Source organism: Rattus rattus, chromosome 12, assembly GCF_011064425.1.
Source record: "Rattus rattus isolate New Zealand chromosome 12, Rrattus_CSIRO_v1, whole genome shotgun sequence".
Classification (NCBI taxonomy): Eukaryota; Metazoa; Chordata; class Mammalia; order Rodentia; family Muridae; genus Rattus; species Rattus rattus.
The window spans coordinates 59,234,292-59,246,459 of NC_046165.1; the positions used below are offsets into that span (position 1 = coordinate 59,234,292).

A 12,168-nucleotide genomic window follows, 5' to 3' on the forward strand; every position below is an offset into this window, starting at 1 on the left:
ATTACTCTAAATAATCATGTCAGCGATTGCCTTCTCACTGTTGATTTACTGAGCACTTCAGTTACTAAGGCATAATAATAATGAAAATTGTTAGTCTATTTTCTGGTGTGTTCTGTTACCCACTCCAAAACCACCTCTTGTGCAGGTACACTCCCTGCAGTTACCGAGGGATGGAGGAGAGACTACCTCACGGCAGCATGTCACGGCTGACAGATCACTCCAGGCACAGTAGTTCTCATCGGCTCAACGAGCAGTCCCGACACAGCAGCATCCGAGACCTCAGCAACAACCCCATGACTCACATTACACATGGCACCAGCATGAACCGTGTTATTGAAGAGGATGGAACCAGTGCTTAGTCTTGTCTAAGGTGAAATGTGTGCTGTGGAAAAGCAGGTGTTAGTCTTGGCCTTCGCATGGCTGGCTGCTGTTACTCGCTGTCACTCTGCTTTCCTGGGCAGAGTGTGCCCACTGGGAAAGTAGATCTTTGCTCTTTGTGTCACATCAACCTTGGGATATGAACACATCCAAAACACTAGGAATCATGTCATCACAAAAGTAATTCTTTCTAGGCTGTGGAGAGATGACTGTCTGGTAAGCATTTTTATAAATCCGCTTATTTTATATCTAGAAAAATCCTCTATGTGTGGTGACTGCTTTGTAGTGAATTTTCATATAATATGAACTAGTTGTGAAATGACATTCTGGTAGCTCTGTTAATAAAACAAAGTTTCAGAATTAAAGAAAATTTCTATGCAAGGTTTATTTCTCAGATGAATACTAGGACTTTGTAGGTTTATTTCCACAGAGTGAAGAAAGGAACTGTTTATAAACTGTAGAAGACTTTTGATAAGCCAGCAAGGGTATTTTAGCTAATAGGATAACAGGGCCACAGAAGATCTGGTTAGCCTGTGGGAGGTTCTGTCAAAGTCTGTCAGTCTACCCCCAGATGTGCAGGCTGTGGATGAGCACTGGCGTAAAGGCAGAGATGAGCATTTCCCCTGTAGTTGGATTGGGTTTTGTTTTGTAAATATTACTTTTATGGGCTATGCTTTTACAGTATCCATTTGCATGATAGAAACGTTTTAATTTGTGGCCATTTTCCCAGAGAATAGTAGACAACTTCATGTTCATATATGTTCTGTGGAGGCATGCAGTAAGATAAGCATCACACGTTATAAGGGGTTTAGTGGTCAACAAATTACGAATGGCAAAATATTTTCTGTGTAGTCATTGTCATATTTTTCTACAGTGAGATGTGATCTTGCCAAAGCCATCAGACCTTGGTACCCAGGCCCTCCTATAGTGAGCTGATTGTCTGCACCGAATTCCCCAGTAGTCACTTGGCTACAGCTTTTGCCCCACATCCCTGTTTTCTGAATTACTGTGATTTACAGCTGAAATATATATACTCTAAGTCCAAAATGGTGATTGATTTGGGTTCTTGAAAATAATTTAACTAAGTGGAGCATGGTTACTCTTTCTGTGAATACCGGTTAATCTTAAAAATATCAAGTAAAAACCTCTTGACATTTTATCTTGTTAAGCTTAAATGATTTAGGATATGAACTGTGAACTTTATTTGTATGAAATTGATCGGAAAGAAAAATTCTTGAAAATGCTAATATGTTATTCAGAAAACATAAGTGATCCTCGGCCCTGACTGCAAGTACGAGTCACTCTGGAAACTCTCCATAGCCAGCATCTTTCTGTCAGGTTTGAGCTGATGATTTAAAAACAAGCAAACAGCTTTCCAGTCGTTAGTGTGGTCAGACTTGAAGCCATTCTTTTAAGCTTGCTTTCCCTAAGGATGGGCTGATAGCATCACATTCGACCATGGAAAGATGAGCCAGGGTCAGTGACACACTTACCTGGTTTCCTGATGTGCAGCTGTCTCTTACTCTGTTGTAATCCACTATAAAATGCAGAATTCTCAGCTCTGTCTCTAGAGAGTCTTACTCAGTAAATCAAAGGCAGTAGGATTTCACAAATCTGTATTTCTAAAAATACCACAGAAGAGTCTTAGCAGGTTATCTAAGAATCACACTCAGAAAAAAATACCCTAGACTCTGGAGAGGTCTGGCTTTGCCATATGCTAGTTCTCAACTTTGAACATGTCAGCCTCCATGAGCCTAACTCCTCTTGTTTAAAGATGAAGATTGAAGATGAATATCTCCTCTACCTACCTCACAAAGTTGTCAAATTGAGTTCAAATGAAAACAACAGTCTGGAAGCTCTTTGAAACTGTGAAGTGTTGTGAAATGTGCAGGTTAAGATTCTTGGGGACTGAAGAGCTTTATTGGAGGTCTACTGTAGTACATTTCTTGACACATATTTAATTCTTGTGTCTGCTTCTCTTGCCCTTTAACACTAAGAGTGCCCACATGACAGAAGAGCCAGTTTCCTGGTGGTCAAGATAATTATTTGTGTCATGTTGCTTCTTAGAAGTACATATCAGAGATTACCCATTCTTCCTAAGACACATTTGAGCATTTGACCCCAAATGTTTTCTCTTTCCTCTGTCCTATCTTTCTACTTGGAACTGGGGTTACCACTTGGAGAGGCCTGAAGTCCCTTATAACTGATAACTTGTCTATAAACAAATCAAACACTCATGAAGCTCTGTCTAAGAAAACCAAAACAAACATCCACAAACAAAAATAGAAGTTAAGATAGGAGTACCAGTTTGAGCTCAAAGATGTTGTCGTCTGCCACCATCTGCATCACTACTGAATTGCCAAGTGTTAATTGGTTGTCTTTTAAAGTGGGCCAAGTGTAGACAGGAAAGTGAACATTGCCATGAAAATCTCACCTTTGCGCTTCCAGAGTTTATGTGTGTCATTGTATCTCCTCTTGCTTCAGCTGGTGGTGGTGTGTTTATGAATAATGTTGGCCTTACAGTCACCTTCAACAAGTGCCATCGTTCACTTGTTCTGTGCAGTCTTAACATTGTTTGTTTTAAGTAACACTGTTCAATATTGGCATGTTCTTTACCACGCTAGTGCTCCGGGTTTTAAGAATTTTTTTTTTTTTTTTTTTTTTTGAAGAGACCATTGAAGAACTACAACAGAATAGTTGATTCCATTCTTTACCACGCTAGTGCTCCGGGTTTTAAGAATTTTTTTTTTTTTTTTGAAGAGACCATTGAAGAACTACAACAGAATAGTTGATTCCAAATCTTAACCCGTTTAACTTGTCTTGAACAAGTCTGGACAGTTTTCTTACCATATAGGTTACTTTAATTTCTATTGTGATTGGCATAGGTTAATACTAAAGTGTTTTCTTTGTTCAATTGACAATCAAGAAAATGATAGTGCCCTCTAAAATGTTAATATATTATCAAAAGGGTTTTGAAAAGAACTTTCATTTTAGCAATATGGTTTTATTCAATAATTAGGCAAAAGGTCCAAGGCAGTATTAAGCTCAAAACAGTAATTTGTTTCAGAGAGCAGTTGATGAATAACAATTAGCATAGGGCTTAGTACAGAGTAAGCCTTCCAGTAATGTTTAGCAAACAACTAACTACATGGCATTCAACTTATACAGAGAGAGAGAGAGAGAGAGAGAGAGAGAGAGAGAGAGAGAGAATATGAATGAATATGAGAATTTGTTTAAAATCTGTGTAAAGAATCCTTTTCAGTTTCACACAGAAAACACAAGAGATAGGAGGTTTATAGAACCTAGGTTTATCATAAACTCGTGATTCTTTTAAGCTTCTTTTATGCCTTTTGTGATTAGCTAAGATGGGAAAAACTTGGGGTTGTAGAAACAGTTCAGTGGTTAAGTGTACTTGCTGCTCTTTCAAAGGACCCAAGCTCAGTTCCTTGCACCCTTGTTCTCCCAGTGCCTGCAGCACCAGCTCTGGGCAGCTAGCTAGCATTCTCTTCTGGCCTCCTGACATCAACACACTTGTCTCTCTCTCTCTCACACACACACACACACACACACACACACACACACACACACATACATAAAATAAATCTTTTTTAAAATATGAAGAATGTTTATTTAATTTAACTGTGTATGATGTATATACGTCTACACAAATGTGCTTACTGTATATGGAAATGCATTGGCGTTTGTTCATCTTGTCCTGGTTTTTCTTCCTTTTAATTTTTTGTTGTTCAGTCATATGAGTACTGGGAGAGAGGCATAGGAAGACTAGACTCCTTCCCCATTTACCAGACTATAATTGCTTTCTCTAATCTAATTCTAATCCTATGTCTTGTTAGTAATGATACTGATACAAAATAATGCTTATCTTTCAAGATCCAAATCTGGGGGGAAAAAATTAAAAGTGTGTTCAGACCACCATTTTAGTAGATATAGGTGTTTAGTTAACTTATAGTCAGCACATATTAGTAAGTATGTTTATTTCTGTGTTTTCTAACTAGAAAATCTGGCATTAAAGATTTTTTTAAAGTTTCCCTAATATTTTGGTCAAAGATCAAGCCAATACAAAATCTATTAAGTTCAATCTATTGAATGATAATTATCTTTACCTTTTTTACCTAAATAGTCACCAAAACCTCTCTTGCCCTTTTCACGGATTTTGGAGGGGGTGGTAGAAAGTTTAAAATTTGCCAGGAGTAGTGACACACATCTTTAATCTTAGCACTCAGGAGGCTGAGGCAGGAGGATCTCTTGTGTGGTCAACCTGGTCTACATAGTGAGTTCCAGGGCAGGCAAGACTATATAGAAAGACCTTGTCTCAAAAGATAAGTACAAATATTCAGTGTTCTGTTATTCTGCTCATTGCCACCAACTATTGAATTAATTTTTTCAAACTTGTTATATTTCCTAACGAAGATAAAGTTATTATCTTATTAGTAGTATTGTGTCCTAAGCTTTTTGGTGTGTAACCAGGCTTACTCAGATTTGCAGACTTGCAGGTGTTTCTTTGTTCTATGCTAACTGGCTTTTTAAAATTTACAACTCAGGGGCTGGGGATTTGGCTCAGTGGTAGAGCGCTTGCCTAGCAAGCACAGGGCCCTGGGTTCGGTCCCCAGCTCCGAAAAAAAGAAAAAAAAAAAATTTACAACTCAATGGCTTTACTTTGGCCAAGTTTTAATTAATAACTAGTAAGAATGCATTGTGTTATTTTTAAAAATATCCAAGGATTTGAATCAGGAAAGCTGATATCTAGTTTTGCCTCTCCTTTCAATGAGCTCTTCAGACAAAGCACTTTTGTTTGCAGTTGAAAGGAACTCAGGGATTAGACTAGGAGTCTCAAATTCCACCAGACTCTAATTTGATTCTCCCTTGACCATTTTATAGTCATTACTGAGAGCTCACTTGTATTCTCTTCCCATAAACTCTGTTTGCTTGATCACCTTACTTAGGCTAAGGCAACTGGACTCCAAGACCCCAGTGTTAGAAAAGTATCCTGCCACTGAGCTACATTTCCAGCCTTCACAGAATACCTCAGGCTGATCTCAGGCTTAGGTATATATCCCAGGCTGGCTTTGAACTCATGGTTCTCTCACCTTTGCCAGGCAAGTGCTGGGATTTCAGATGTGCCACCATGCCCTAACTTAAGCAATTTTTAAAAGAGGAAAATTGTAGATAATAAAAGTAAAAGAAGTTATAACCAGACATGGTTTTTAATGGAAAAAATTTAAATATCAACATAGTTGATAAAGAAATGACACGATATTCATTATATTTGTTCTTTTAATTATGAATATAGATTTTTTTAGTCAAGCCCTTCATACCAAATGCATTCTGTAGAGCTGTAGTGTAGTTCATTGGGAGAGTACCTCCCTAGCATGTGTTCAAAATAAATCAGTGAACAGATTGGTGACAGCACTGGCCCCTTTGATAACTAAAAGGCTGTCAGGTTTTACCAACTTTCACATGATTATAAAATCCATGACTATCATTATTATCATTGTCATTTTGTAATTACTCCTTCTTCCTCTTCCTCCTCCTTTTCCTCCTCCTCCTATTATTATTACTATTGTTATTTTGTTTTTTCAAGACAGGATTTCTATCCTAGAACTTGCTCTGTAGAACAGGCTGACCTTGAACTGAGAGATCTGGCTGCCTCTGCCTCCCAAGCGATGGACCTAAAGGTCCGCGCCACCACTGCCCAGATCAATTATAAAATCTAAGAAACCTAGAGAAATGGAATAGAACTCTTTAACTGCCTCCCCAAATTCATCGAATATGTGTAGTTGCCAAATCGCTACAGAAAAGTAAAGGCCTACTTTAAAATATTAGTAGGATAAGGATTTAGCCCAGCAATAGACAGGGCCATGTGTTCAGTACCAGCGCTGAAAATAAAACTCATAAAATATTGTTAGAGATAAATGTGACTTGTTATTGTTAATTTGTCCTGGCTTTGCAAAAAATATTGCCATAAAGTTTCCTTAGTTCTCTAATAGGGCCAGTGAGGTGACTCAGCAGGTTGAATTCGATCCTAGAGGCCCATGTGGTGGAGAAAAAGAACAGACTCCCACAAGTTGTCCTCTGACTTCCACATGTGGGTTGTAGTGTACATGCGCATGTAAGCACACATGCACACAGATAAACACAATAAATGTAATAAAAACCTTAAGTATTTAATAAAACAGAGATTCCAGTAGCTTCATCCTTTCAACAGAATTCCCTTGTAAATTAATGCTTTCCATGAATTGAGTCAAGGAAGTCTCACTTGCTATCTTTAATTTTGTGTGTGTGTTCTGCCTGTATCTGTGTCTGTGTACCATTTGAATGCCTGGCATTGAGGGATCCCCTGAAACTGAGATTATAGAGGGTTGTGAGCCACTATGTGGGTACTGGGAATCTAACCCCAGTCCTCTGAAAGATCACCTAACTACTGAGCCATCCTTCCAGCCCACCCAGTTGGAAGATGAGTTTCTTTGCCGTCTGCATCAGTTCATATGTCTTGAATGCTTTGGACTGTATGTTTACAGTGTACAGTTGAGTCTGAGGTCCAATGAGTATATAACAGTAGAAAATAGGATAGGTTGGTATACTGGCTTGTAGTGATTTTTTTCTAACCATGTCAGCTTTGATGTCCCTCCCTCCCCCTTTGGTTCTGGTGAACAAGCCTAAGGTCTTGCATATGCTAGGCAGCCATTCTACCACTGAGCTATGTATATGTCCTCAGCACCTATTAGATTTCCTTAGTTACAGTTTAATTCCTTGTCTTAGGTCTGTCACTGGTCTTTCAGTAATTAAATTAGATGCTCTGTCTCTGAGATTCTTATGGCCATATGCTGCATCATGATGCTTTAGTCATTTTTAGTCAGGAAACACATGGCAGCCTAAGGCAGGAGGATCACAAGTCTAAGACCTGTTTCAGACCTCCTGTCTATACAGCAGTGGTCCCATAGGGTCATATCACTTAGTAACATCATAGTCATATGACTTGGTGAGTGCATGCTCTGATGTTGCAAAGTGACCCAGTTGCTTAGCAACATATTCCTCAAATGTATCCTGCCATTAACCATAACTGTTACATTTTTTTAAAAATTGTCTCTAAAAACAACACATTTATTTTCAGTTTTCTGGCTCTTCAAGTCCTTGTTGTTGCATATATTGAAATACAGTTTCATGAATATTTGGGGATTGATACTGAGAAGTTCTGTAAGGAAAACCAGTAGCCCTAGAGAGGTGGTTTACAGTTACCCACCTTGTATTTTTCTATTTGTCTAGATCCTTCCACCCTTAGTTTTGAAAAGCTGGCACATCTTTTTCCTTGGCCCTGTCTCAGATCACTTCCCCAGAACTAATCTTGTCAGCAGAAGCATTTACTATGAAGTCATTTTTTTAAAGAAATCAGCATAGTGGGTTTTTTACATTGAGCTGAGAAGAATATGTCTTGAAAATAATGTGTGAAATTGTTTAATCATAAAACGGATTCTGTGGTGTGAGAATGTTTGTTTGAGTTAAGTGTGGGGACTCACACTGGAATCCCAGTCTCTGAGAAGCTGAGGCAGAAGGATTATACATTTAAGGCCATCTTGTGCTACATGGTACATAATTATAGGCCAACCTGAGCTACGTAATGAGACTGTGTGTCAGAAACCAAGTAGAGGGAGAAGGAGAAAGGTGTCAGTCAGACTCTGGAAGTTCTCCTGTCAATGGATATTATTTCTTGTATATCTTACCCATGAATTAGAATAAATCTGAATTTTCTTATCATTTCTCTTTACAGTACTTCAACTTCCCCAGAACCATCCAGCTTCTCATGTTTTGTGTTTGTTTATTATTTCCTTTGGTACTGGGGCCTTGCCTGCTACTAGAACCTTGTATGTACTACACAAGTGCTCCAACTCACCAGGCCGTGAACTTGATGTGTTGTCCAGGCTGGCCTAGAGCTTACAGTCTTCCTGCGTGGGCCTCCTCAGTGCCAGGGTTGCAGTCATGAGCTTCCCGTGTGCTTAACATCAGCTTATATTTTTCCTTCCCTCCTTTCCTTCCTAATTGGTGTGGTGTGGGGTGTGTGTGTGTGTGTGTGTGTGTGTGTGTGTGTGTGTGTGTGTGTCCGTCCGTGTGTGACTAATGGTGGAAGCAACCCTTTCTTTTATTATTCAAACCTTCTGCCACTGAACCATATCTCCTTTAGTACTAACTTCAAACACCTTTTCTGCTTTTATTTTCAGTTTCTAGATTTTGTTTTTTTCTGAGTCTTACTTTCTCACTGAAACTTTTGTTTCCTCATGATAAGGTACCCTGTTGTCACCTCCCCTTCTCTTCCTCCCCCTCCAGAGCACAGCTCACTGGCCGCTTCAAGCCTTGTGCTGGCTTACTTTGTTTGTAGGGGCTATTATAAAAGCTAATTCTTCAAAATTAAAATTTTAAATTAGGAAGTGTTGTATTCCAGCCCAACAAAATACATGTCTATAACCCCAGCCTCTAGGAGGCAAGGCTAACTGGGGCCCAAGGATTGCCAGGAATTGACAGCCAGCCCGAGCTACATAACAAGACCCTGTCTCTAAAGATGGAAAGAAAACACTTTTGATATTTTAATCTGATACATTGTTTGGAGGAGTATTTATATGAACATGTATCTGTGGTTAGTAGTTATTTTATTGTCTGTGATACAGAATGTCTAAGCCCCATGTTTACTTAATGAGCCAGCTCTTACTTTCTTATCTCGGCAAACAACCCTGTCGTTAAGTGATTTTTCTGACAGTCAAGCTCAAGATTCTCTGTCTGAATAGTTGGAAAATATTCTTCTAAGCGTGTGAAATTGCTGTCTTGGGGGGAAATAACCACATGTTAGCAACTTATGATGTTTTAGAAGAGATGTTAACCTTTCACCTCAGCTCTTCTCAGACTATCAGAAGAGACTACATAAACTTAGGTCATCTCAGAAACTTCTGCTCTGCCTTGTTGCTGAATGCCTGCTTTTAACGGCATTTTATCAATTTGAGGCAAATGCCTTTGAGAACACTTAAGTTACATAAGCTCTTCACCAAGTCTGTGTTTGATTTTCAAGCTTTTATAAGCTGACATACTGTCACAGTGTCAAAGGAACAGTCAATAAATACCATTTAGAGGTGATAATCCCCCAGGGTGATATGCACTCCATTTCTGCTAACTACAGAGATTTATCCTCCAAAAAAAAAAAAAAACCATGTTATACAGTCAACACATTTTCTATAAGTTTTCATCTAAGATTTTCTTTATACTTACAGTTTTGGTTATGGGAACAAAGGTATAGAAATATAAACACACAGATAAGAATATGAAACTCCTAACCAGGAAATTCCCGGTTTTATGGTCCAAATAGGTATAAAACTAGGTTGTTTCAAACTCAGACTAATTTGTCCCATATTGCTGTGAGTAACTAAGATTGTTCCTAGAAATTACTCAGCACCCATTATACTCTTGGCGTTGTTCTGGGTCTTAGTTTTTGATGGATTCTTGTGTTAGACAAAGGTACTTCGATTTCAGTAGAGACTTGGTACACTTCTTCCTCAGTGATGCCCTAAGTGAGCCCTAATTTATCTGATATGTTCCCCAAATGCTCACCCTGAAACCTTTCTAATTTTCTACTCATCCCAGCCGCTTCAAGCAATAGGAAGAAGCAAATTCAGAAAATTCATATTAAATTATCATTGACTATAGTCTTATTATCTTGCTGAAAGAGAACCAATCATATAAACATTGACAGCTCCGCTCAGTGACAGGAAATTTACAGGTGAATACTGTCCACGCTTGCTCAAAAAACACTTTCCCTGTTTTCTGTTGACAATTTTCCAAGGAATTTGGAGGTAGGAAAACTACTCCTTTTTCATTATTCTGAAACTTATTTTTAAATAACTGGTATTTGGCAATTTAGTTTTTAAAACACCATTCTGAATTAAATTGCTGAGGTGACTAAATTCTAAAACTAACCTCGTTTTATCATACAGACATCTAGTTAGAAAGTGTTTGTGGTGAAGACTTGTATCTTGTGGCATTAGTTCTTCATGTTTCTTCTCCATACGTCGGCTAAAGCAGTTCATTTCCAGCTGAGTGGAAAGTTGCTGTTGTTGGTCTGTGTGGGCAAGCACACCCAGTTACAGCACGAGCAGTAACTTCACGGTAGCTGGCTGTGCTTTGCACTCTGCTGTTGTAGATTTATTCTGTTTACAGTAGACTGATGTCAGTTTTGTAAATGTTTTTCTTAGCACTTTAACTGTGAGTGTAAAAACTGATTTTAAATGTAGTGGTTGTATATTTTGGTTATAAATTGGAAATTTTTAATAAAACTAAATAACTTGTTCCCTTGTCTGTCATTGGTATATTATTGAACATAATTTCCTATGTCACGATCCAGACTTAGTGTGTAACACATTACACTACTTTAAAAGTTCCGTTTCAGGTGCCTGGAGAGATGACTCAATGGATAAGAGCACTGACTGCTCTTCCAGAAGACCCAGGTTCAGTTCGCAACACCTACATGGCCTCTCACAATCATCTCTAACTCCAGTTTCAGAGGAGCCAACGTTCTCTTCTGACCTCAGCAAACAGCAAGTATTCATGTGGTACACAGGCTTACATGCAGGCAGAACACCCATACACACAAAATTATATTTAACTTTAAAAAATAAGTTTCTTTTTTTCAGTATTTTTATTTATAATTATATAAGAAACACTGAACCTGGGATCTAGAAATATATAATCATACATTGCCTGTTAGGAGAATGATCTGTGATAACCCTTCAGTTTTGAATGAGTGAATTTAAGTATTCAGCTAACAAAAGTAAGAAAACAAAGAGTGAGCAGAGAGACATGAGTGTGGAAGCTTATAGCATCCATCAGGAATGATGGTGGAGGCCCAGCTTCATCACACAGGCCTCCCCAGTTGAGAGATTTCCAGGCAGGTCTGTTTCTCCCAGCTCCCCAAGATCATTTACCAGTGCAATTCACACTATCCTCTATTTTCTCTCTCGTTTTTATCAATATAGACTACATATACATGTGTATATGTTCATTATAGTATTTTATCTTATTGCAATATAATACAGGCTCAGTAAATGCTGGTTGAAAACCACAGCCCATCAATTTTCTCATAAGCAGATAGTTTCTTAGGTGAATTTGTTTTCAAACACAGGAAGGCAGATTTCTCTGTCTCTCCCTCTCCCTCTCCCTCTCCTCTCCCTCTCCCTCTCCCTCTCCCTCCCTCTCCCTCTCCCTCTCCATCTCCCTCTCCCTCTCCCTCTCCCTCTCCTTCTCTCAAAAATGACTACATCCAGCCAGTCATGGTCATACATATCTGTTAGAGGCCAGCCTGGGTGGCCTACATAGCAAGGACCTATCCAAAAATTCCTCAATTGTTTTGTGCCTTGGCTGTGATGGTGCTCACTCAGATCTATACATGAGAAAGTTTATAGATATGTGCATACACATGAGTGAGTTTTTCTGTAAGGAAAAAATCCAAGTAAGATAGGCTGTAGCTATCAAACCAGCTTCCCAGGTTTGATATTGTATTGTGTTTACAAAAGAAACATTGCCACTGGGGGTAAAAATGGGTATAGGCATTTTTCAAGTTGCATTTAAATTACTATAATAATAATAATCTCAAAATGAACATACTTCAGTGACTTTTTAGAGTGTCTTGTTAGGTACCCTATACTGGCCTCAAATTCTAGATTCTTCTGAGTCTTCCACATATTACAAACATGAATCACCATGTCTGGCTCTGTAACATTTTTAAGTACTAAGTTA

At 38.6% G+C, this 12,168-nt stretch overlaps 1 protein-coding gene and 1 long non-coding RNA gene across 3 annotated transcripts in view; both read left to right on the top strand.

Annotated features, from left to right (window-relative positions):
• Positions 1-1,537, top strand: part of Fzd3 (frizzled class receptor 3) — a 66,697-nt gene extending 65,160 nt beyond the window's left edge. For both annotated transcript variants that reach the window (XM_032917279.1, XM_032917280.1), the window contains one exon: positions 146-1,537. In XM_032917279.1, the coding sequence (XP_032773170.1) occupies positions 146-359 (214 nt within the window). In that variant the 3' untranslated portion in view covers positions 360-1,537. The remainder of the gene's footprint in view (positions 1-145) is intronic.
• A 6,515-nt stretch (positions 1,538-8,052) lies between these two features.
• LOC116913606 lies at positions 8,053-10,724 on the top strand. Its single transcript, XR_004389631.1, has 2 exons — positions 8,053-9,246; positions 9,402-10,724. It is a non-coding gene; the product is annotated as an uncharacterized LOC116913606 (long non-coding RNA).
• Positions 10,725-12,168: the final 1,444 nt, after the last annotated feature.